A 26477-nucleotide genomic window follows, 5' to 3' on the forward strand; every position below is an offset into this window, starting at 1 on the left:
TCCGTCCTAATCTGAACTTGATTCTGCTTTATATCTTGGGCGCCTAGCTTTGGCTGCATGCTGAAGGACCTGTCATGTCATGGTTGCGGTGACTCAATCTTTCTCAAAACACCTTGTGTTTCCTGCTTTATACTGACATTGGCTGCCTGCTGACTCCTCACTCACTCCTCTTGGCTAACCACTAGCAGCTAACGGATCTACCAGCACAATCGCTGCTGTACCTCTTGAGCGACTCAGCCGCTCCTACGCAGCCGACAGCTTGGTGAGTTTGATTTTTGGCAAGATTGTATGAAGTGTAGTACACGACGATTTCGAGCCGATTGCCTGCACACATCACCGCTTGTTTTTGAGTTTGAATGAAATATATTTTATGCACCAATTTTACAAAACAGCATGGTTGTTGTCAAACGCGAAGATCTGTTTCCTAGTCAGTGCACTTTTCTAGTTTATGGCATAAATTAACAGCTGTCAGCATCCAAGCTTCACTGTTCTGAGCATTCTATGAAAGCAAACAGAATATCTTTGGGTTGTGGACTGTTTGGTTGTACAAAAAAAAGCAATCTGAGGACATCACCTCATATAGGCTCTGGGAAATAATAGAGAAAATAGTCAGCAGATTCATCAATAATAAAGATAATCAGTAGCTGCAGCCGTAATTAAAAGCAGCATACGGCTCATAACCAGAATACTAATGTGCATGGGACCAGCCATAATCAGGGATCACACACACACACACAGTTTTTAACACAATCGCACAAGCAGTGGAAAAATTATCTGATTTGCCATATGTGGTCTGTCTCAGTATTACTTGGCATGGTCAAAAACAGCTGGCCACATATCAAACCTGCTACCCAACACACACTCACCCACACATACAGTAGGGATGTGTTGTCAGGAGTGGAGCTGTTTGTGGGAGAAAATCAGGTCACTGCAACCGCTGCGTGTGCTCGTGCACGCATGCTTTTTTTTCAAAAGATATGTGCTGCCTATATAACTTCAATCGTTTCTCCTCATGCATGTCTTTATCTGGGTGTAGCTGTGTGTGAGAACATAAGTATGCGGGTCTGAGTGGGGGGGGGGGGGGGGGGACTCACAGTCGGCATCAGCAAGGAAGAGGAAGCTGAGGAGGAGCAGGCCTGGACTGGCAGAGTGCATCATGGGATATGTCGACACATGCATGCTGTATCCACCGTGAGCTCACTGCCTCACTGTACGACAGGACGATAGAAACAGGCCCTCACAACCTGGAGAGAGAGAGAGAGAGCGAGAGAAGGGAGGTTAAAGAAAATGCAGTCATTAGACTCGTTGCAAAAGCCCATATTAAGAGAGTTTTGGATATAATGTTGTCCGTGCGTGCACACGCCACACACACACACACACACACACACACGCGTGCGCACACACACACGCAGACTTGAAGTGTGCGAGCTCCCTCTAGGCCCCTTACACTCCAGCTATGCAGCTGCCTCTCTTCTTCTCGCTTCATTAGGACCATACACTCATTGCCGGAGGTGTGTTTTGATGTGTGCGTGTCTGTCTGTGTGTGTGTGTGTGTGTGTGTGTGTGTGTGTTAGAGTTCACAAAGTAGCTGATGAATTTCAATTCCAAAGTTCATTTTTTAAGTAAGCAACAGCCTCATTTTTGTTGTTGTTTTCCCTGCTTTAGGTTTTGCCCGTTGCACAATCTACAGAGCCGACTCCAATACCGGATGTCAAATCGCCATGATTTCATATTGATGAAAAGAAATGAATGGCTTTAATGTGGAGGGACGGAGCGAGGGATTGATGGACTATGAGGAGATTAAAGTGGGAGGAGATTGATCCGCTGGCTACGCTGCACGTGGTGTTGCGTCAACACACGGCTCAATGTCTCTATCCTTTCATACTTACCTCGCTTCCTTTACTTAAGACTCTCTCTGTCTCTCCCTCCAGTCCTTCCCTCCTTTTCCTCCCCTGTCTTTGTCCTCTTGTTACCTTCACCTCTGTTCAGTTTCCAAAATATCTCTTCCTTCAATCCGAGTTTCCTCTCCCTTTGATTCCCCTTTCGCTTCCTTTTCTTTCATCTTATCAGTCACGTTTTACTCTTCCTCTCCCCCCCAAGCATCTTTCCATCAGTAAGACCCCCCCCCCTATTTTTGTCCATCTGTCTGTCTGTCTGTCTCACTGTCTCTCAGCCATCTGCAGCGCCTGGGTGTGAGTGTCTGGCGCTGGAAGAGACGGGTGTCAGTCTGTGTCAGAAATGTCACGGCTCAAATCACACGGCGCAATGAGACGCGGCAGATCGCTGCTGCTGTCCAGAAATACCGACGGCGTCGGCGGAGAGACGCCCGAAAGCGAGCGGAGGACGAAAAGAGAGACAGAGAGAGAGAGAGAGAGAGAAAGAGAGGCGACGCTTCGATTGCGATACGTGAATGTTTGCGTGAATGAACGCGACGGGGCCTGCACTGTACGTACGTGCATGCGTATGGACTGGCTCATACGTGTGCCGATGCCTCTGTGTACATTACGGCTGACTGCCTGTGCTGAACTGCTTCTACAGTATACAAGCGTGTGTGTGTGTGTGTGTGTGTGTCTGCAGTGTGTGCCTGTGCCGTTTGCATGTGTTTGCGGGCTTTTCCAAAAACCGGACAGAGTCATCAGCGGTGGCAGCAGCAGCGGTCTTAATCCTCTCCACTCCTGAACAAGCCATCTGATTAAAAACAGATGAGGATGGAGGGGGGGGGAGTAGAAGAACGCTGGAACTCAGAGCTCTTAGCATCCCTGCAGCCAAGGCAGCAAACAACTAAAACCCACACAGGATTTTCCACTTGGTCTGGTCTGAAACAATTGCTTTGGGATAACCTAGATCCCTGGCTGCACAAATTAAGTCCTCTGCACTGTGATGTCCGCTGCTCCAGCAGATATGGGAACTCTGCAATACAGTGTGACAAATGCGTGACAGTCAAGCACCTTGTGCATCTACACAAATTAATGTTTTATTCTTATTAGATCTCAGTTACATTTTACTTATATCTAGTGGCCATTACCATACGTTTTTTAATGAATATCTTAACTGTTTAGTGGCATTTCTGGTGTTTTTAACCAATGTATTCACATTTGTGCGCTCACTTTAGAAAACAATACAAACACTACACAACCCCTGTACACACATTTTACAGTAAACTAAATACTAATGCCGCTTGAAATGCATTCTTGGAATACACTGCTCTCAACCGAGCGTTCATGTTCATGTTTGTCTAATCGAGCCACATTTCTTTCTGCAAAATGAATCCTCGCATTAGAGAGGGCTTCCGTCTTGGGGTGTGTGTGTGTGTGTGTGTGTGTGTGTGTGTGTGTGTGTGTGTCGCGTGTGGCCACTAATCACTACGGCTGATTCAATGTCACTGGAAAAGCCTGCATTATTTAGTATCTCACTTCACAGCATGTCATGTTAATTAAAGAGCTGATATAACGGAGAGGGAGGGAGGGAGGGGGGGGAGAAAAAAAAAAGGTGTGTGGACGGAGGAGGAACGGAGTAGAGTGGTAAGCAGAGAAGGAAAAGAGACGTCGGGATGGAAAGAAGACAAAAGGGAGATAACCTGAGACACACACACTTACGCACGCAGCCAGGTAGTCACCAGATTGTAATCTGGGTGGCTGTTGTTTCTAGTATTACCGAGGGCCTAACAGAGAGCCTGAGCCTCTGCCGCTGCTGTGGATCACAGTGGGCTCTAAGCCATTCACTTACATTAGTCCCTATCACTCAATTATACGCCGTCTGTCTGGCCGGGCCTGCAGCGATCAGTCACACTTATCTCTGGGATAGCTTCTGACAGAACAAAGACTGACTCAAAGAGTGACATACTGACGTGTGTTTTTCTTCTTTTTTTTCCTCACAGGACAGACAGGAGGACGCATGAGGAGGAGGAGGAGGAGAGAACAGAGGAAGACCAGGACACGAGAGGAAGTTGGAATGTACGATTAAAAGGACATTTTTGTAACCGGTAATTTTGGTTTTTGCAACTGTTTAACATCTGTAAGCTGTATATAAACATGTAGCAAACACATAATAATGGAATTATAAGGACAAGTCTTCAAAAATCCCAACTCCTCCTATGAATACATGTTTGGTATTACATTGTCTTGTTATATACCAGCATCCAGTTATGTACACTTCACAGGAGTTTGAGTTGTTGACAACTCCGTCAATTAACGTATATTCTTCATTTTAGTGGGTTACAAACCATTGATTAAATGTTTACACCCTGGTTGAAATGCGGGTACCAACTTGTCATCATGTAATATGATGTCCCTCTTAACGCGTTGGGAAAATGCAAGCACACTCGCGCATTAATAATAAAATGGGTTTAAATATATCCGTAGTTGTAACGGGTGTGGTAAGGACCCAGAAGCACTATGACAGAACACACTGAATAGTTGGAATCAAAGCTTTATTCTCAACAGACAGAACTCCGAGGAAACAGAGGCAGAATCTCGGGGTCGGGGACAGAAGGCTGAGTCGTTTACGCGGGGCAGAGGCAAGGCGGAGAAGTCCAAACAGGCTGGGTCGGTAATGGGAAATCCGTCAGAGGGTAAACGCTGGAATGGTCAGGCATGAATGCGGAGAACGATCTGGCAGTGAGTGTGTGTGTGTGAGCCTGGGGTCTAAATAGTGGGTGCAGCAGAGTGAGCAGGTGAGAGTGATGAGCTGATGAGGTGGGTGTGACTAGCAGGTGCACTGAATGAGCTGATGAGGTGAGTGAGCGATAGAGTGACAGGAGAGAAGTGGCAGAGCTATGACAGCAATGCTTCAAACCACCGTTTACATCACCGACATGCAACAATAAAAGCAATATGTTTTTCTTCAGTTGGTACTGCATTAACTGGCTGCTTATTGGATTAACAGCTTTTATTTATTTTTTATTTTTCTAAAAAATCTTGGTTAAGATCTGGTGGTTCTTACATCATCAGTTGCGGCAGAAGTCAAGAGACAAACAAATGATTAAGAGATGGAGCTGAAAAGTTGTGAGGTGGGGAAGCAGAAGTGGGGGGGGGGGGAATAAATAAAAGAGGGGAAAAGATCCAAAAATGTAAAGAAAAGAAAGCGTGGGTGGATGATGAGAGAGGGAGAGGAGGGCAGACTACAAAGCGAAGACGTAGTACAGCTGGAAGGGACGTTGAGAAAGACAGAGACAAAAGACAAAAGACAGATCCTAAAAAGCATACAGCTCGAGGCAAACCGTGTGCCGCTGAAAAAAAAACACTGAGTCTCCTAATTTGATTCGATATTCCCAAAAGCCGAGCCACTAAACGCAATTAGACATACTAATTAACTTATTCTATTTGCCCTGCTGAAACAGTGGCAGACTGATAGAAATGTCAATGGAGACATGATTTCTATATGTTGCGTCACAGGGCTGAGTGGTCGCGTCCTCCTTCTCCATTAGGGACGGTGGTAAACTCAAAGTCAGAGAAAGAACAGATCTGTTGGGGTCCAAACTGTGTTGGTAACATTCACACACACACACACACACACGCGTTCATACGCTGATGGAAGAAGCTGCCATGCAATGTGCCGACCCGCCCGCCAGGATCTAAATGAAATATTCATTCACGTACATTCGCATTTTGGGATTCAGCGTCTAGCAGACCGGAAGAGCCGGGGATCGAACCGCCGATGTTCCGATCAGCGCACGACTCGCTCTATCCCCCCACAGCACTGCCTTCATGTCCTATTTTCGAGAGTGTAAACGTCTCATCAAGGCAGCGCTGAAACGGTTTGACGTTTTACAAACACGACCAACTTGTACCTTAAATTCTTTCGACTTGCGACACTTTGATTCGTCTATTTGAGCGACCACAGGAGTCGAAGACGCACAGAAGGAATCCGCGTTAAAAACAAACACGTGCACGCGGCAGAGAGATAACGAGCAGTATGGAAATCAGATTCGCGAACAATTGTGGCAAAAATAAAAACGGTGTCTTTCGAAGCACAACAAAAGAAAACAAAACTGGAAACGGCTTGAAGGGAGAGCGTTTGTTTGAGGTGTGTGACTACTGAACACACGAACACACACACACACACACACACACACACACACTCCAGAAAGAACCCCTGAGCTTGTTTTTTAAGAGAAACGTTGATCTATAAAGGGGACACAGACGGCGGCTGATGACATCAAGCTGTGACAGAGATGTTCATTGTGCCTGTACAGGGGGATTCACCTACTTGTAGCACCCAGGAACAACTACTGTATGTATGTACCGTGTGTGTGTGTGTGTGTGTGTGTGTGTGTGTGTGAGAAAGTGAGTCAGACGCTGGGTGTTGTGTAGGTGTAGAGAGCCGCACACATTAAATACATTGGCTGTATTTTCTACAAAATATTTAGCATATCTGTTCATACGCAACAATGATCCATTCAGTAAATAGGCTCATAAATATCTGTGCATGACAAGCTAAGTATTATTAATGCCTCTGGAGAGATGAACATCTCTGCACACCTGCGTAGAGAAGGGGATTATGGGTAACGAAAGTCTCTGAACGACCGACACTTACATGTAGACCCTGGAAGCATGTTTCAGCCATAGAAATGGAGTAGTAGGAAACGCAGAGTTTTGCTGGTTGTTATGGACACACGTGTCTGGCTGGTGTGGAGAATTTAAGAATTAAAAGCATTATTTAGTAGAATTTATAGCACCCCTAGTGGTGAATAAAATTGTCACAATGATGAGAATGTAAATTATGTTAAGAGTCACAATATATTTACTTATGGAATGTAATATAGGTTTACAGGATGTTTACTTATAGAAGATATGTTTGCAATAAGTTTACTTGTAGGAGTCTTTTAACATAATCATTGGAAGTGTTGAACCAAAGTACAGTCACATAGTTATGGGGGTTCTGAGCCATGAGGAAGAGACATCAAAGGGGACACAGAGGTGCTGGACAAATGGCCAAGGAAGGAGGAGGAGAACCGGAGACAACTGATGAGGAAGCAGACTGCCATAAAATAACAGAGAGGACTCCTGGGTAAACACCATGCGGCCGCAGGACAGAGGGCAGGTCAGAGGTGATGTCACAAGGGGTCCAGCCATTGAGATGAGCAGTGGATCGATGAAGGAGGCGTCAGAGCGATTGGAAGCCAATCACTGACCCCCAGAAGACGGCCTTTGTGTTTTACGACAGATTTCGGACACTTTCCGACCATCAAAGGACATAAAAGGACTGTTTGCGAGGACGTGCGCCGGGCCATGGTAGTTCGCTTTGCAGGATCCGACTTGGTCGGGCCTGTGAGGGGAGTTGCACGTGGTCTCTGCTCTCGAGATGCATACTATCGATAGTGTATTATAGATTATAATTGTCATCATCAGTTTACAGTCGTCATTGTTTAATTAAATACTGTTTTGAATTTGGACCGGATCGAGTTACTTTATGATGCGCCTGCGCAGAAAGAAGTAAACACAGCAGCGGCCTTGCGCTTCCTCCACCAGTTTCAGCCTCAACACTGGCTAGTAAGTTGGCTCGGCCTTACTTCGGAGTGAGGCGGAGGGGCCGTTAGATCCAGCGCTGCAGCTTACCACCGGCCCCCTGTTTGGCAGGGTTTTTGTCACCAATGTAGCATTGAAGCATGGCTATAGCAATTAGCTAGTTAGCTAGGTGGCTTGCTAAATCCACCATGCTTTCATGGTACACTGGTTACAGAAAATGAGACGAACAAGGTTGTCACTCGTCTGGCAATAGCCAGGCCCAGCCAGGCGCAGCGGGGCAGGCAGCTAGCGGAAGCACAGTTTATTGCAGCCGTAGTAAAAGCCTGCGCAAGGCGTGCGCGCCAGAAAATGACGTGATCACAGCCGACACTACTTGCGAAATATGCTCTTCAAGTGGCTGCGGCGCTTGGTCGTGCAACCTCTGAATTTTGTGCAACTTGGCGAGCGCGGCACTCAATCAGAGCTTTTCAAACGTGACTGTCACAAATAGTTCACTGTTAAAAGCACAACATGTCTAGTGACAAAGAAGACCAATTCAGTTTTAGATGCTTTAGAAATCTAAATATCTTCATTTTGAGTAAATATTTTGCAGCCAAATACATTTTTTTTTTACCGGGTATTCAACCTTCGCTTCTTTATAATGCATGTAATACTTGTCCTCTTTCTTTACAGGGCTTGAACAAAGGCAAAAAAGAGTTTACAGTTAATTACAATCCCTCCTCGGCACCGTGGAGGTTGGTTTCATATTGGTTACCCCCACCTGTAAAGTTGACATGAACGTGGAAATTAGCTATAGAAAGCCAAAACCTTATTTCGTACCAGGCTGTAAACATGTTTATTTCTGCTGTAAAGTTGGGCATTTTAACTAGACTTCCTCAAGCTCCTCATCCTTACTTTTAGATTACATCCACACCAGGACTTGCCTTAGACTCGCCCTAAATCACTTAAAATAGCTCTGATCAATGCCAAACTTTGGCCAGCGCTAGTTCCTCCCAAAAAACGTAACGGGTAAATGTAAAGAAGAAGTTTATATGAAAGGACATTGAAGGAGAATGGGCTGCAATATCACTTGCTGAAGAGCCCAGTGATCCCTCAACTTCCCTTTTATAGCTGCGAGAACAAATGACCAAAGAGTAGTTTTCACTGGGAGATGGAGCCCCACAAACTCGGAGTAGTCATTTGAGTCGGGCTTTCAGGACACTGGCAGAAACGAGAAATCAATAAGACAAACTGAGAGGAGAGGAAGGGGAAAATGTGATTGATTGAGATGAGGATTTAGGCTGTCTGTCTGTACTCAACTTATCACTTCCTCTGGTTCCCCAAACACTCTGTCCTCCCTCACTCCCTCCCTTCCTTCCACCTTCATTTATTCCTTCCTTCAGCCTTCCTCTCTCCTCTCAGCAACCAATTCCTCTCACTTTCCCCAGACAAAATATTCCTTCTCTTTTGTACCTGCGGCCCTGGCGCCGGAATAGAGGGGGACAACGGGACTTTTTGCCCCCCCCCCCCAAATTTCAGGTGTTATGGTAATAAAGTGGTAACCTCTAAGTCGGGTAATATGGTCAAAGGCTAGGCTGTGACTGAAGTAAGGTGACATGAACAATTTTCACTGGCCTGTTACATCCAAAGGCATTTTTGCGGGGTATTACATTCCCTTGCATCCCAAATTGGAATTCCAGAAATGAAATTCTTTAAACCATAGCCAAGGTTTAGCCGTTTTAGATTTTTGAGTCCAGCTTCCATTTCCATGCGGAACACATTATTCATTTTACCCTCTTTCCCTCTATTTCCTTGATGTCTGAATAAAACGCTTTTCGTTGGTCCTCCCAAGAGATGTCCTTTCTACTTAGCGGTTAGACGCATGACACGCGGCCGGGTTCCCAACACATGAAAGATGAAAATCCACATTGTCTAGACATCGCTGATTAACGGGCGGACCTTGACAACGGCAGAGCGTGCGAGCCGTTCCTGGACGGATGATGTTGGATAGACGTTTAAATATCACCTTAAACATTGTTATTGTTGATGTGACGGACGAGGACAACCCAAAGACAACGCGTTTGCATCGATTTATTTCAGCAGCGGTAATAAATACCCACAAAAAGCACAACACCCCCCCCCCACTACTACCTTCCATCACTGTCTGACGTGTTCAAAACACCTGGAGCTGTCTTAAAGTCTCCATTAGCAGGTGGGTTTTTCGCCAGTGGGTGGTTCCAGTTTTCCCATTTCAATGATAAAGTGTCCCAGATAACAGACCTGAAGTGCAGGCTGAAAAAGTGAAAACTGTGCACTAAGCAGAGTGCTGAACGTGGCCAATCGAAGGGTTAAGCCAGCTGTGACTAACAGGCCCACGCTGGGCTTCTATTGGACCATCTCTGGCAGCCATCCATGATCTTGAGAGAAGGGGGGGGCGGGGGTAGACGGAAAGGAGCGAAGTTGAGTGGATTAGCAAGAGGTGGGGGGGGGGGGGGGGGGTGACAACATGTAATTACCTATTTACCCAGCCTTTAGTGGAAACCCTCATCGAAGGCTAATTGAGCGGTGCATTAGTGAGAGGGTCATAAAGATAGCAGCAGGACTGCGGGAGGGAGGGAGGGAGGGGGGGAGTGAGAGGAAGATGAGATACGAGCAGCGACTGAGGGGCGAGGAGGTTAAAGAGAGGGAGAGATGGAGGCCGAATGGCACAGAGAGAAAGAATGGGGAGAGGACGGAGGGAGAGAGAAGTGAAGAAATGTGGAGACATGCGTTCTCTGATGTGAGCTTAAGCAACAGCACAATAAAGAAAAGCTCAGCAGTCCCACTAGATCAGGTTTTACTGAAAAGCATCAGCAGTAAAAATGTACTTCGATCGTTTGAGTTATTTTTTATAAGACAAAAAAGATCAGACAAAAAAAAAATAATAATAATTTGAAGATGTCGCCTTTGGCTCTGGGACATTTTCTTTCTTATGTTTTGTACAACAAATTAGAGGTTGACCAATCGTGGAAATAACCGGCAGATGACTCGCTAATTAAAAATCGTTAATTGCAGGCCTGGTGCATGGCGAGGGAAATTTCCCTCTCACAGTGCTAAGCTATTGATGTTTTTGTGTCTTAGGTGCATTTTAATGTCCTAAGTGGTCCAGGTGGCTCTACCTTTTGGCTGTTGGGCGATCTGTTGTATAGTTTATGAGCTTTTTTTACACTTTGCCGGTAAAATTCGAAACTGCAAAGGGACTAGTGCCGACAGGCAAGACTACAGTATCCTCCCTGCAGGGTAGTGCAGTAACAATACTTCATAAAGTAGTAACATTTGAGCAAAATACCCCGCTTCCAGCGGCGTACAGTAGAGTCTCTAATGCTGGGGGGGGGCACTCATCCCTGTAATGTGTTTTAGTACATGGATGGATGAATGTAAGGCTAGATCTATGGATGGATGAGCCCCGTGACATGCTACACATACGACTGTTGGCTACCGAGGCTGGACACACATTGTGACTAACATGTGTGCTGACGCAGGTGCACACACACACACACACACACACACACACACACACGCACACCGCTATCTACCGATGTAGCTGGCTGGGTGACCTCCACAAGCAGGTGGAATACAGCGGTAATAATTTACAGGCCTTGAGCGGCTCTCACGTGGAATAAAATATGGATTTCCTCCAGACCTGAAGTGGGCTGAAGCTTCAATAACTGGACCTTTTATCTACACCGTGCTCCAGTTATAACCTGCATCCTCTTCTATTATATACCATATAGACTGGGGGGGGGGGGGGGTTCAATATGTGGCGGTTCTTCAGTGTGGAATAGGCAGCGCAGCCCTTTATCTTCCACTCCCTGTCCTGCTAAAGAGTGCATTTACTTAAGAAAGAGGCGAACACACATCCCACGCCCCGTGATGACTGAATAAGAGGAGGAGGAGGAGAGCGACGAGGAACCACGCAGCAGTTCACAAACCCGGCTTTGCGCATTCACCGTACTCCACAGTGCACCACAAGTCAAGAAACGGCCTTGCCATTGTGAAAGGAGAAACACACTTTCCTCTCAAGCGAGCGGGCAACGCAACCGCGGATAAAAAGGAGCTCCACGTGAATTGAAAGGAGCCGTGTTTCCTCCACGCTCAAGGTGATTTCAAGTGGAGTGAAATAAATTAAAGTGGAGGCCGCCGTCTCTCCTTTTTTCCATCTATTCAAGGCACGAGCTGAGAGAAACCCCCCCCCCCCCCCCCCCCCCCCAGGAGGTTCAAAATCAATTGATAAGTGCAAAAGAATGAAGACGCATCGGTAGCAAACGCGGAAAAATGCAGCCGGGAGTGAATTTGAGGAGTCAACTAAAGCACAAAGAATAAACAACGGCACCTTGAAGGTCAAAGGGGAGGCGGTGGGACGATTTGGTCCAGAAATACATTTCTTGATCAATCTTCTCCAATGTCATGTTACAAACGGCTGAGAGAGAAGGATGGGGTTACACAGCCTTTTCCCTTCCGATTGATTTCGGCCAGCGGAGGAGTGGGAGCACATGAGAGCGACTCAAAATAACATGCAGGGAAATTGGAAAGACGTGAACACTATACATGGATTATTTATTTTTTTGTGGATCTGCAACATCTCTTGCAGAATCCTCACCGACTCTACAATCAACCATAACTATTCCAATTCCAAGGAGGGGAAACATGCGCCTGAAACTAGATTACATCTTGTAATGGTGCTGACTGGTTTATAGTGGGGGGGGGGGGGTCCACAGTGTCTGAGCTAGATCCATGTTCTCAAAATAATTAGCCGTGAGCCGCGGGATGGATTTCATTCAACGTTAAGGTGTCACATGTGCCGGTTCCTCTGGCTTCCTGCGCGAACATGTGAACATGTAATTTGCACGTACAGCCACACACGCCGCGGAGAAGTACAGCCTACCGGTACCAAAAAAAAACAACTTTTCCATTACTTTGTGTGGAATTGGAAGTTGCTTCAGCTCGGAAGCACGGAGGTCTGACGACCGGAGAGAAAGTGGCGAGTGAAAAGAGGCGGAAGGAAAGAGAAGGTCTCATCCATTCAAGTTAAAAAGAGACACAGGAGAGAGAGCAAAACCCACATCCCCTCTGGCTCAGTAATTAAGACTGGGGACAATAAATATGTAATGGGGGCTTTTTCCACCAAGTGCGGGCTGCCTCTCCTCTCTTGGAGATGGGACCGCAGGGAGACGGGCCCGGGAAGAAACGACTAAGTACACTGGCCATTAAAAATGGATGCGAGGAACGCCGGCCCCGACTGGCCCCCGTCGACCGACCGCCTAGAAAAGTTGTGATGGCAGTTGCCGTGGTTACGGGGCTCCCAAATGGTCCTCGGTTGTCAGGGTGAATCAAATCAGACATCCGAGCACCGGAGCCAGCGCCTCCGCCCTTCGTAGGCTTGCTGCTGCTGCTGCTGCTGCTGCTGCTGGGGGCAGCGCAACCCAATGATGTCATCGAGGCAGGAAGTTTGGACCTGCAGTGTGTGTGCGTGTGGTTTGTGGATATGTGTGTGTGTGTGTGTGTGAAGAAAAGAGGAAGATGGAGAGACTGACATGATCTCCCAAAACTCCCTCTAAAAAAAAAAGTTCTGGTAGCGACTATCAGGGGGCGTTATATAACAGCCGGGTTTTGCCATTTGACTTGAAACTGCTGTGGCGTTGAGCAGATTTGAATCCCGCTGCTTATTGAACTTCAATAACAAGACTCGCGTCCTACGTTTTTGCTGAGAGACTAATCAGAGAGAGTGAAACGTAAAGGAAAGGAAGAATATTTCTCATAGAGAGAGAGAGAGGGAGCACAGCGGTGAAGCCCTCGGGGCGCTTTACTGAAAGCAATAGGAAACTCGCTCATTCGTTTTTCTGGTGCAGAGGTAGATGAAAAGATTGATAGCCAGCAGCCCAGTTAGCTTAGCTTAGCAATAACACGGGAAACTGGAGAGAAACAGCTAGCGTTTAACCAAAACCAAATCCGCTGTACCAGCACCTGTAAAGCTCACCAATTAAGATATTTCTAACTAGTTTGTTTTAGTGTGAAAACACGCAGTGGGAGCAGAAACTTCCTGGAGTTTCTGCTGATTGCCTGGCAACTACTCGGAGTCAAGAAACAGTCTGACGCATTACCCCCTGTAAAACATTTGTTCACGGAGTTTTTGAAGGTATTAAAAAAATGAGTATTAGTGTCATAATAATATAATACGTTATACAAATGAATGAGCGTTCGATGTGCTGGCAGGTGGATGTTGGTACCTGTGGACGGTTTCTCAGGTTTTTTTGTGCAAAGCTAAGCTAATCACCTGCTAGCTGTAGCCTTAAATTGAATGGACAGCCAGAATTCAAATGTAGTTGCACTTCTTCAAGTGAAAGAAGTACAACTTTGACAATTGTAGCTGCTCCATTACAAGTCAAATATTTGTAATATATTTGTTGAAATTCTCTTTACATCCCCACAGCAGTTCATTGATCAAATGCTATGACCAAAATAAATCTGGTGGATATGGCTGTCGCGGGATTGTAATAATCCTGTCCAATCATTGCATTCAGCCCAAAGGACTTTCGGAGCTAGCGCTGCTCGCCACTTTCATTAGAAAAGAGTTGGCAACACTGTGCTGAATCTTTCGGTTGGATCTTGGTGAAAAGAATGTAAAACATAAATTAAAAAAATCATTACCAACCAGTTTTATTATCAACAGATCTACTTTAAGTATAACAAGACTGTGGAATAGAATGATGTATACTGATGTATTATTGCATAAAGTACATTCTTTTTTCATTGTTACTGATCTAAGAAGCATCTTATAGAAAGGAAATTGCAGCATTTGTGGTACTTGCAGTATCAGTAAATCACATGTCCTGTGTTTGTACTTATTGTTTTGGTCTGAATGGGATTCCAGTTGGACGTACAATGCTGCAGCTAATTGGGATGCGGCCGGTCGGAGGTAGAGCAACTGTAGCTATCAAACAATGTGAAGGCCTACGACTTGCAAGATGAGGCAAAGTGAACTTGAGCAAGAACCAGCGATACAGAACGGTGTGGGATGTGTGATGCCTTTAATGCATACGGTATGGACCATATGTGCGTGTTTTTCCTTCTGTGTGTGTGTGTGTGTGTGTGTGTCAGTTTGATCTGTAGGCCTCGGAGGAGAGAAGCCCTGTATGGTGCTGTATACGTTATAATAGCAAGCGACAGCAACTCCGAGCTCGTCTTACAGTAGAGGGGACTGGGGGCCATGGATGGGAATACTGACGAGGAGAGGAGGTACCATGGGGAGCTTTCCCTCACACACACACACACACACACACAACCACACACACGCACACACAAACTGACATGTGACATGCAGTGCACACCAACATACAGTAGACCCATGTTCTTATAGCTGGCCATAACAGGAAACACTACTTTGAAGTTGATGAAGACTGATATAAATGTTGCATGGTCCCCTCATGTTTGATTCATGGGCACACCCCACACACACACACACACACACACACACACACACACAGACACACACACAGATACGCTGGAGAAAGACGGATGCGGAGAGGCCGCAGTCTATCGAAGCGTGTCCTCGTTTCCATGTGTCACCGATGCTCCTAATGACGTCGTCGATCATGACGCGGTGCCATCGGAGGGGATTTAGGGGTCGGGGGGGTCAGGGGGAAGCCAATGTACAGCGCCGCAAACACTCTCCGCTGTATAAACTATTACCACAGAAGGCCGAACGGCGGCTCCGATCGCTTCGAACGCTTAGCGGGCGGATCACTCGTGGAATTGATTTCAGGGGAGAGAGAGAAAGAAGGGCTTACGTATTGAAGCTACATCCAATAATGTGCAGGAACTGGACAAGCTGTGGGTGCCGGCACCTTTTTTCTCAGGGTCAGAGATGAGGAAAAACGTCATAACATGCAGCAGATATTTCAGAATGCTGTAGCTCGAGGCGGCTCATGGTCACACTGTACGCATGCATCTTCAGAACTGAAGGCCACGGAAATACAGGAGACTGAAACACACTTCAACACCTCAAAGCCTCTTACAGACCGTCGTATCAAACCATCATATCAGTGTATTAGTGGAATTTATGGCATGAGGGGATGACAAGTCCATTGCATCGGTTTCTCTTTGCCGGATTAGCAAAGCATGCGACTTAACGGTGCACCACGGGTTTGTTAAAACAATATCACTCTGTTCAGGTTGGTGAATATAATGGTGTGTGTCATAGGGCAGCGGGGGGAAAAAAGAGCATAAGTAATGAAGAACTGAAGGACAACACATATGTATTCTTTTGAAGGAGGAGGAGGAGGAGGAGGAGGAGGAGGAGGTCACAACGATATCTCTGAAGCAGTCCTTTGATTTTCGAATTGTGAATTATTTTTGACACATCTTGCCTTTTTTCACAATCAAATAGAATTATAAAATATACCGACCAAATGGGCAAATGAGTTCAATGTCAACAACAATTTTAAATGACAAGAGAATAAAAAAATAATAATTCAGCCGAACAACGGCATGTTGACGACATTTGTCGTTTGGAGTCTATGTGGACAATGCAGCGTCACGTTGGACACGGCTGTCTGTAACCGTGGCTGAGTATTATTGGACTTTCATCACAGAATTTTATTGTATTTGCATCCATTCATATAATCAATGGTTAATAATATCACATTTCATTGTGAAGTCGCTTCGCTCGCCGTTTTGCACCAATCTTCTTCACTCGTAGAAGATCCGCTCTATAACAGCCACACATGAAGCACCTACATGCAATGAACATACATTGTGAGAGTACACAAAATGCATTTTACATCAAAAGCTATCCTTTATAAGAAATGTGGTTTTAGGTGTCCCTCCCTCTCCTCCTCCTCCTCTTCACAATCCTTGGAAGTACACAATGAAAAATGCCTCTTGTATAAAATAACTTGCCTCGGATAAACACAAATATATATATATATATATACACAAGACTCATAATCATAAAGGGACATAATGATCTAATCTGTCACTTCCTCAAAGTCTGATAGGCCAATACATCAGCACATGGAACGTAATCTATCACGGGGCAGCGGCGGGTTATGGCAGAGTGCTGATGGATAGGAGCTGTGGAGGGAGAGAGAGGATGACTGAGTCGCCCTTGTCAGAGTTATGAAAAGGAGAGGGATGGGTGGAGGTGTGGGGGGGGGGGGGGGCAACAGGACCAAAATGTGTTCCGAACAGACTCGTTTGTCACGCTTTGTCATCGAGGGACAGCGAGGCTAGTAAGTGTGTGTATGTGTGTGTGTGTACAGTGGGAAATCAGTGCGTGCTTGGCTGTGCTGTATATGCGACGACGTGTAACGATTGCTAATTATCGCGCTGACTGCTCACTAGGAAATAAATATCACTTAAAGGAAAACAAAAACAAAAAAAAAGAAACCTGTGTGTGTGCGCTTGAGCTCCCCTTCCAGGCGTATATATGTATGTGTGTTGTGGAATCCAAAGCATTTGACCCCAATCTGTGCCTCTGCATTATTTATAGGCCGATGCCAGCTTCCCTTTTGTTTGTTTTTCCGAAGCTCGTATGAGGTTTGGAAGTGTGGGAAAATAAACCAGGGGTGGGGGAGGGGGGAGGGGAAAAAAAGGAGGAGAGATGACAGGAGGCGTACTCCAGAAACTCTCTCTCTCTCTCTCTCTCTCTCTCTCTCTCTTTATGGGTAAACACAACAAATCACATCAAAAAGCATCACGGCTAACTGATGGCTCCGGACCTCGCTGTAGTTTCCCCAAAAGGGGGTTTGAACAGTTTTCGGAATGTATAGTTACTATAGAGCTGTTCTCACACTCGGAAAATGCACTTTACAGTCTCTTTCAATCTGGCGTACACACACACACACACACACACCTACACATACCGCGGTCCCCTTCCCTGGGCCTGGCTGGCGGCGGGGCAACAGTGTGCATCCTCAGAGACCTGCTGGGCCAAATCAATGGCAGCCAGCAGCCTTCCACAATGAGCGCCACCATGTTTTTGTTACTGGCTGCCGCCCAGAGCAGCAGAGGGAGCGGCTAAATAGTCTGTGAGGAGAGCGGCGCGGCGCGGCTGCTCAAGACGAGCGCACGCCACGACATGGGGAAAATATCACAGCGTCGCATAGAGTGTGTGTGTGTGTGTGTGTGTGTGTGTGTGTGTGTGTTTACGCCGGGCGGCCAATTTGTTGAGCGAGCTTAATGTATGCTGCTCGTCTGGTTGTGTGCACGCATGACTTGGGCAGTCCATTTGGGGTAAGCAAGCTTATCATAAACTGCCTCGCTTGTTTGTTTGTGTGTGTGTGTGTGTGTGTGTGTGTGTGTGTGTGAGAGCGATGGAGTGTGCGTTGCCTTTTGTGAGACAATGCCAACAGCGAGGTTTGCTGAATTCCAATCAGAGCGATGTAGCTTTGCAATTCTCATTCCGATGATTGTTCCCTTTCATGCTGGTGGCATACGTTAAGCTCGCCTGCAAATAAATCAACCCCCCCCCCCCCCCACACACACACACACACACACACACACACACACACACACACACACACACACACACACACACACACACACACACATACACACTTTATCTGTCATTATGCCTCTCTTTCTCACACACACACACACAAACGCTGCTGGCATGGCAGACTGGTTTCTAATCGGTGAATCAGCATATCAGCCAAGAAATGTCAGATTACGTTATAATCCCGCGTTTTAGTGCCTTTAACTCAGCACATACGTGTGCGTCACGGTTTCGACACCGGCCTATTATGTCTGCCTTTTTCTGTGTGGAGGGGAGACAACGCACACGCCTGCACACGCACACGGACATGCTCGCGCTCGCAGTGTTAGGGTCGGAGGGGGCTGGGGGTGTGTGTGTGTGTGTGTGTGTGTGTGTGTGTGTGTGGGGGGGGGGGGGGGGACGGAGCAGAGCGAAAGGGATCAATTCTGAACCAGAATTGAAGTATCGATGTGTCGCTCATGAAATAAAAAATAAAAAACAATGCTGGAACAACTGAGGGGCCAATTCAATATCTAGACTTGACTTATTTGATGACCTGAAGCTTCTTCATAAGCTCTCTCCGTATCTCCTAAAATGAACATGAGTTTAAACGTTTATTTTGCGTCTTCACAAACTGAAATTATTATTATTATTGTTATTTCTGTTTTAAATCCCGGCAGCATCCCTTTCTGTCGTTTCTGTTTGCGTGCTTTCTCACTTCTCTTCTTTGATGGAATCTGTTTGTGATTTGCAGAAGCGAATCACAAGGAAGACACAGAGAAGCACAACAGCATTCTCGGCGTTGAGCTATACATCTCATACAAAAGAAAGGGGCTCCATTGAAAAAAAACAAGTTTATCGACGTTTCAACCGAGACAGCAGCAGAGAGTCCCGTCCGTAACCCGAGAAGACAACCTTGTTATTTTCAATAAACCTATTATAGAAGCTTCTTATGAAAGGCGCATGGGGGAGGGGGCAGTTGGTTAGGTGCCTCTCAGCTTTGGCTCAGAGGATGCACGGTGGAAAACGATGCCAATATCTACACCAGGGGGATGTATTAAATGGCAGGCCTAATTTAATATTGCAACATTGAGAGACCCGCTAAGGCACTTCCTGTGTCTAAAGGCCGTCCAGGAATGGAGTAGTCGGGGGAACTGCATAGTAAGGGTTTTTTGGGATGCATTAGAGAGGAAGGGAAATGATTTTGTGGTCACGCGTTTACAATGTGAGGGATGGGGCGCGGCGTGGTGATTCAAAAACTGTGTGTGTTGGTATGTTTGCATCTGATGCATTGCCACGCCTTATGCCACGCCTTGTGATGTTTGCCGTTATGTTTATTGCATTCACTGACTCTGACACCGTAATCGCATTACAACCCCCCCCCCCCCATATATATAGAAAAGGCGTGGAACATATTTAAGTTAGCTAGCAAGCTAACGGCCGGGTTGGCGTTGATGACGTGCATACCTAAGACGAGAGATGTTGTTCACCGAACGGCTTCACACAAAACTAAATGGTCCTACGATAAAACTGGGACTTTTTGAACTTTCGAAAAATGATCTTTTCAATTGACAAACAACATATGTTCAATTCATGGCACAATTTAACCTGAACCACAAAAACATTTGTCTCTCGCCGATGACTACCGCAAATATATATTTTTTCCAGTATAAACTCTCATTGTGGTAACACAAGAAGGGGAGGGACTTTGCCTCTCTCTCTCTCTCTCTCTCTCTCTCTCTCTCTCTCTCTCTCTCTCTCTATATATATATATATATATATATATACAGTATATATATATATATATATATATATATATATATACTGTATATCCATTATATTGAAGAGAAGGCAGACATCACTACTGTAGATATCTCCAAAGCTCACACCAAAACTGTCTAGATTGATCAAAAGCACTACAGGGAACAGGGAAAAATATGCATTTTTGATTTGGGCGTGAACTGTCCCTTTAAGCATGTGTTAACCACAGACCTTATTTCAGGCATCTAAAAAAAATGTACTTCAAGACAAGGGTACCAAAGTGCAAAAATGATCATTTATCAGTTCATCATTCACAGGTTTTAGGATTACTTCCTGTTTCCCCCCCCATGCCTTCTGAGGACAGATCGCGTCTAGTAATTTCAAATGTTTTGGTGCTTGTAAAGAGATTATTCATCCTTGTGCACGCGCACACACACACACGTAGGCCTGCACAGGGACGGTCGCACACACCCAAACTGGCGCTCACCTCCTGTAAACCTTTAAACCTCATCGGAGGTCAGTCTTCGCCCTGATCGTTACACACACACAGAAAGCCCTCGCGCAATCAAGACTAACCGTAAAGGGTGTTAAAAACACACACACACACACACACACGTCATTTAATCCCAGGTGCCTTAGGGAGTCTGAGGGAAATGGGGAGGCGGAACACGATTCCTGAACACGAACAACAAGAAATGGGATTTGTGTTTGGACTCTCAGCAGCCCCCCCCCCCCCCCCCCCGTCTCCAGAGAGAAGGACAGGGGGAAACGAATAACAAGCGAGATGAAGGATGAACGAAGGGACAAAAGAGAAAGCTCGGCTCAGCAGCCTTATCCCGATTCCATTGGCGAAAACAAACAGAGCAGACAATCAAAGTCATTAATTACAAATCTACGGACAAACAGTGGTGAGGGCTAATCCCGGACGGGAGGGAGGAAAACAAAATTGGGATCCGAGATTGACTAATAGAATTAATGAGCGGCGGGAGCCATTTTGAGGCGTCCCGGCCCCGCTGTGTCGCCGGAGAGGTTGTGAGACGTGGGCCAAGGACCCGGCAGCTCTGCCACGGCGGGGGACAGCTGAGGTAAAGACTCCCACAGAGGACGCAGAGCAGAAACACTCTCCACTGTCTCACATAACAAGTGGAAAATTCAGAGTGTTTAATCTGTGAGACGTTCATAGAAATGTCCGTGTTGCTACTCCAGCGCTGATTGATAAAACACAATAGTGACTCAGACTGGATTCACATGAAAACAGGCTCTCCTTTTTGTTACATTTACTGTTCTTAACACCTGGAGGTGGGTAGCTCTTTCCAAGGGAAAATCCTCTGGCTGATGTAAGCGATGCACATCTTTCTCCTTGAGCTGCTAAAGTGGTGACATGAGCAGTGAATTCACCCCAGCTCAATAGGGTCAAACGTTCCACTAAAAGACACAGTGAAACTCACCAAGTTGATTACTTACAATGAGACAGATTACTTTTTTGTATTGCCAGTTTTAAATATGCAAATTAGGCATTATTATAACAAATATCTGTTTGCATACATTTCCAGAACAATGGAAAGTAAAATAAACACCTAAATGTGTATTTTGGAGGGTTTTTTCTACTAGTCCTGAAAGAACACAGCTCCAAATCTCAAGATTTGACTGGTGCAAAAAAAAAAAAAAAACACTGTTTTCGCCTGAGGTGTCTCCCCTTGAGAGACAAATCCAAGGCAAACAGCTGTCTGTGATGTATGACTGACATGTAATCTCTGGGAAAATACCACAGCAGTGACCGCTTAGCGCCACAGATATTGCCAATAGAAAAAAAAAAAAAAAGAGGAGAGGAAGAGAAAAAAACAACGATTTGGAGGACTTCCAATTTCAGTGGATAAAGTTGCATATTCTGCCGCTTGAAAAAAGAATTGGAGCAAACGCAGTCGGAGAGGCCTATCTTTGGATCTGCCTGCTGCAGGACAAAAAGCAGCCCGTGACAGCGGTTTCACAGACGTCGACGGGGCTCTACGGCTGGACGGGACAGTGATTAAAGGAGTGGATAATGAGACGTAATGCAAACACATGTCACACAGGCGCTGCTGCGTGTTGACGGGAGGAGATATGAGAGAGGGGGAGAGAGAGAGAGAGAGAGAGAGGGGGCAAAGCAAAAAACTAAAAGGAGATTAAAATGAATAAATTATCAAATAAATAAATAGCCGTAGAAGATGGAGAGGACGAAGAGGGCCACGGGAGGACGGCTGTAAAGCAGCAAAGCCTCTGGCAGAGAGAAAGAAATGATGTGGAAGTCCTGTAGCTGTTGCCTCTAAGCCCCCCCCCCCCTGCAGATTAAACTGTGTGGTAGTAAGGATTGGGGGGGGGGGCAGCGAGAGAAACGTAGAAGGAGAGCAAGAGAGAGCGGGAGACGGAGCTGCTGAGGGGAAGGAGAAGAAAAAGGCTTTGTGGTCTGGCACCGGGTTTTTTTTGCGATGTCAAACCATCACGCGTGCCGGGGGAGAGATGTAGGAGACGGGGGAGAGAGAAAAGGGAGCGACGAGAGACAGGGAGAAGACATTAATTGAAGGAGGAGGACAAGCGAAGGGGAGACGAAGACGTTAAGTGCAACAGGGGGGGAGGAAAGCGAGTGGGAAGAGTGGGGGGGTGGACACTTCAGCTTTTGACGGCGGAGGGCTGAAGACGTTCAGCCTCAGATTGCATGTCGGCCCGTGTGTGTGTGTGTATGTGTGTGTGTGTGTGTCTGTGCGTGAGCGAGTTTGTGCAAGCGTGGTTGGAAAATGGAATTGTTGTGGTTGTGCCTGGCTCCCTCAGAGTGTCCCCCTCTGATTGGTACATGGGGGGGGGGGGAGATGAAGGGATCACCCAACCACAAACTCTTTCTTTCTATTTATCTCACGCTCTCTGAATGTCCTCCATTTTTGTCTGTTCCTCATTACACACATGCCCCATATCGTCACAAACACACACACACACACACACACACACACACACACATAATAAATATGGACATCTGATGCCATATCTCTGTTATGGAATAGTAAACAGAGAGCTCGCTGCGTACTGCTATTACAACCCTTGTGATTAAAGAAAAGAAGAAAGGACACGACGAAGCAGTTTTGAACTGAGAAAGAAAGACAGAGTGAAACAACAAGACGAGAGATAAAAGGGAGCGACGGGAGACAAACGGGGGGGGGACGAATGGAGAACAGGCGAAGTGAGGGGAGTCTTAAGTTAAATTTTTAATACCTCGCCATATGCTCCTCTCCACAGGTGAAGACTTTTTTGTTTTTTTTTGCCATTAATTACCAATTCACAGCCTGTATGTGGGTGTGCGATCGCGTGACGGGCGGATGCGAGCGGAGAGAAAGCAAGAGAGCGACGAGGGAGGAAAAGAAACAGTGACGATAGGGACGCGCACATGACAGAAATGGGTACTATCGGGGCCGAGATGGTGGAGGGGTGGAAAGTGAGAGGGAAGGGGGGGGGGGGGGAATATAGAAGGCCTGAGACTCGGGGAGAACAGACGGACAGATGATAGGGGCGAGCCGGGATAGATTGGAAGCTGCTCCCTCCGACCTGCAAGGAAAACCAATACCATCGCCTCCTCCGGCCCCGTCTTAAACACATCCTATCACAGCGCGGCTGGATGCTGGCTACCAGGAGCCCACTCGCCCTCGACCGGTACAGCCTGTTTTTTTCCAACCATAAGGCCACCTCTCAAAACATAGCCTCAATGAAAACCTGCACATGTACGGTTTTGAGTCTTTGACAAGTGGCCTTGAGTTGCAGTGAATAGAAATAAAGAAAGAAAACGTAGGTGTGAGCTTCTTTTTGTTTGTGGCGGGAAAAGTTGACCCCACCTTAGCGTCTTTCCCTTTTTCTTCTTTTTTTTCTGCTCGGTCTGCGTGGGAACCAAAAGTTGCAGTCTCTATAAATACCGGCCCAACTCAAAAACATCCCCTGACCTTAACGTCCCCCCTCTCCTAGCCCCGACCCCCAACCACATTCACCACATACACACAGCCGTACACAGAAACACACACACACTCACACACACACGCTCACTCACACACAGCTGGCTCTGCAGACACCCGGCATCCATCACATCTTCTGAAACTTAATCTCACCGAGAGGAGGAACAGCTGCAGTGGCACGCATGTACTCGCACTCACACGCACACACACACACACACTCGCTGCACATTAACACAGTGGAAGATCAGTCGGGGTAAAAGCACTTGTTCATCCACAGACTGGCATGTGACAAGGAACCTCTGACCTGAGAGCAGCAGGCTGCGCTCGTAAAGAAACAGGTTGAGGTCCACTGACTCAACATCATGCATCAGTATTATACAAGATAATTATAAGAGGTCAATCGAGAGGCCGATATAGTTATGATAGTTTGGAGCGGGAAAAAGCCTCCAGACGATTAATCGGCCTGCTCCTCAGAACCCACATGTTCTAATCCTATCGCCAGAAAAATGCACTGAAGGTTTCTGTCAAATTATTGAAAAGAAAATGAAATAAACATATAAAATGTTATATTAAATCTGGGGTCTTTCACGGCGATATATCTTATACTCAGGAGTTTATCGCAGGCACACAGATAGATTTTCAGCCCCCTCACCGTGCGTATGGAGCGCCAAAAAGGTGACGGCCTTCGGCCACTATCGGAGCCCAGTTTAAGATGAAAAGTCCCGACGGCGGCGATTAATCGGGTCTGTTGAACCTCTGATATCATTTGACACATTTTTGCCAAGAACATCCACCCCAATATGGATCTATTACGCCAATATGGATCCATAATTTGGTCATTAAAATCAGCTGTTGTTTACAATTCCGGAGGAAAAAGCATGATGTGCGGCTCCCGCTGCGCAGGCTTTTCATAGCAACACTTTTAAGGTACTTAGCAGAGAAAACTGGAGCCATGAACTATAGGGGACATGTGCACTTTCTCATATTTACACATATATACACACCATAATTGCTGTCAAAGTACTTGCATGATTGATTTGTAAACCGGCGAGGTCTGTAATGCTGCCATAGACGATGTGCATGTGAGCAAGACTGCTGACTACTGTCAAACACATACACACACACACACACACACACACACACACACACACACACACACACACACACACACACACAGCACATTACAGCACATTACAGTCAATGTAAAAATGTCACAACCTGCATCCGATCCTGAGGTCTTGCAGGTGAAAGTGTCTCGTACAGCAGACCTGATAAATCGGGGGGGGGGGGGGGGCCCAAGAAAATCAATCAGAAATGTGTTTTTATTCCCGATGACATGTCTCCAAGTGTGTCCAACTGGATTGAACGCAGGCTGGCAGAGTTAAAAAATCCACCCCCATATAATCCACTGTGGGCCTATTGGAGTCTAAAGTGTTCACGCAGATTTGCATAAATTCTCTCGCAAAAAAAAAAAAAACCCAGGTTGAACCGACTGACAGCCATTAACGGGATCCCATCGCCTGCTTGTGTGCCACGGGTTCACCTTTGAGCATCCGGCATTCAGATGTGTGCCGGTGGCATCGGTTCAGTCGTGAGAAAATACCTCTGAGCATGTTCTGAAGGGGGGGGGGGGGGCACCAAACCCCCAGTGGGAAAACCAAGCGGTTTACAGCCTTCCTTAATCTCTCATCAGCATTAAAAGAGGAAAAACTCATTTTCTAGAGCCGCCCTGCAGAACTGGATCGACCTGGCAGTCGGGGCGCAACAACCAGAACACAAAACTGCATATTTACTGTACGCTCACATCATCACCATGACACCACAGGAAATAAGAGATCAGCCTTTGGGTGGCATGTTGTGCTGCGTGAGCTCCGATACAAACCATAACTGTGGCACATAATAAGGATCAGCACCATTGATTGGGGCTGAATAAAGGGGATCGATATGAACTCACTATCGGCTGCCCACGTTCATGCTCCCAAGTCCTGAATATTACAGAAAGCATCTGCGTGTGACATTAAAAACAAAAAAAAACAAAAGGGGGGGGCTGGCTGGCGACCACCTGAAACACCAATTAAACAACTGTTCATGCTGGGGAGGGAGGCTAAGGCGTGTGTCAGCTCGCAGTCATATGTGTTTGACAGACACACGCGCGCGCGCACGCACGCAGACATGAAGGGATAAGTGCAGATGCGCATAAGCGCTTCTGCGCTGGCATACATGATAAGTTCTTCCGTGCGCGTCCACAATAACCAAAACAATTACACACACAGAGGAGAGAAAACCGACGGGAGACGGAGCTCACCATATCCAGCATCCCGCCCGGCGCCGTCCGTCCGTGGGGAGAGAGAATTTAAAAAAAGATATAAAACTCGCAGTCTGAATAGATTCGAGCTCTCCGTCCGTCGTCCGCCCGTGTTACATCCACCGTGGCTGCAGCCGCTCTGCCCAAATAATCCAGCGCCGTGCGTCTCTCTCGCTCTCCCTCCCTCTCTCTCTCCCCCTCTCTCTCTCTCTCTCTCTCTCTCTCTCTCTCTCTCTCTCTCTCTCTCTCTCTCTCACTCTCTCTAGCCCTCTCTCTCGCTCTCTCTCCCTCGCTCTCGCTCCAATAATTTCCTACCCGGTGAGGAGGATCAACGGCTCGGTAAGGTAGCTGTTAAATCCATCCCCCCCCCCCCCGCTTTCCGCGCGGTGTGGTGGCTGGAGCGAAGTTGGGGCAGATTTAAAGACGCAGACGCCACGCGTAATAATCCCTGCGACGTTTTTTTTTGTCTTTTATTTTGGGGGGGG

At 46.6% G+C, this 26477-nt stretch overlaps 1 protein-coding gene across 1 annotated transcript in view; it reads right to left on the reverse strand.

Moving 5' to 3' along the window:
- Nucleotides 1-26130, reverse strand: part of ptprdb (protein tyrosine phosphatase receptor type Db) — a 91684-nt gene extending 65554 nt beyond the window's left edge. The window contains exons 1-2 of the mRNA XM_079160389.1: nucleotides 25993-26130; nucleotides 1095-1244 (exon numbers count right to left, since the gene is read on the reverse strand). Of these exons, the coding sequence (XP_079016515.1) occupies nucleotides 1095-1179 (85 nt within the window). The 5' untranslated portion in view covers nucleotides 1180-1244; nucleotides 25993-26130. The remainder of the gene's footprint in view (nucleotides 1-1094; nucleotides 1245-25992) is intronic.
- Between the last annotated feature and the right edge of the window lie 347 nt (nucleotides 26131-26477).

Source organism: Pholis gunnellus (genome assembly GCF_910591455.1).
Source record: "Pholis gunnellus genome assembly, chromosome: 5".
NCBI lineage: Eukaryota > Metazoa > Chordata > Actinopteri > Perciformes > Pholidae > Pholis > Pholis gunnellus.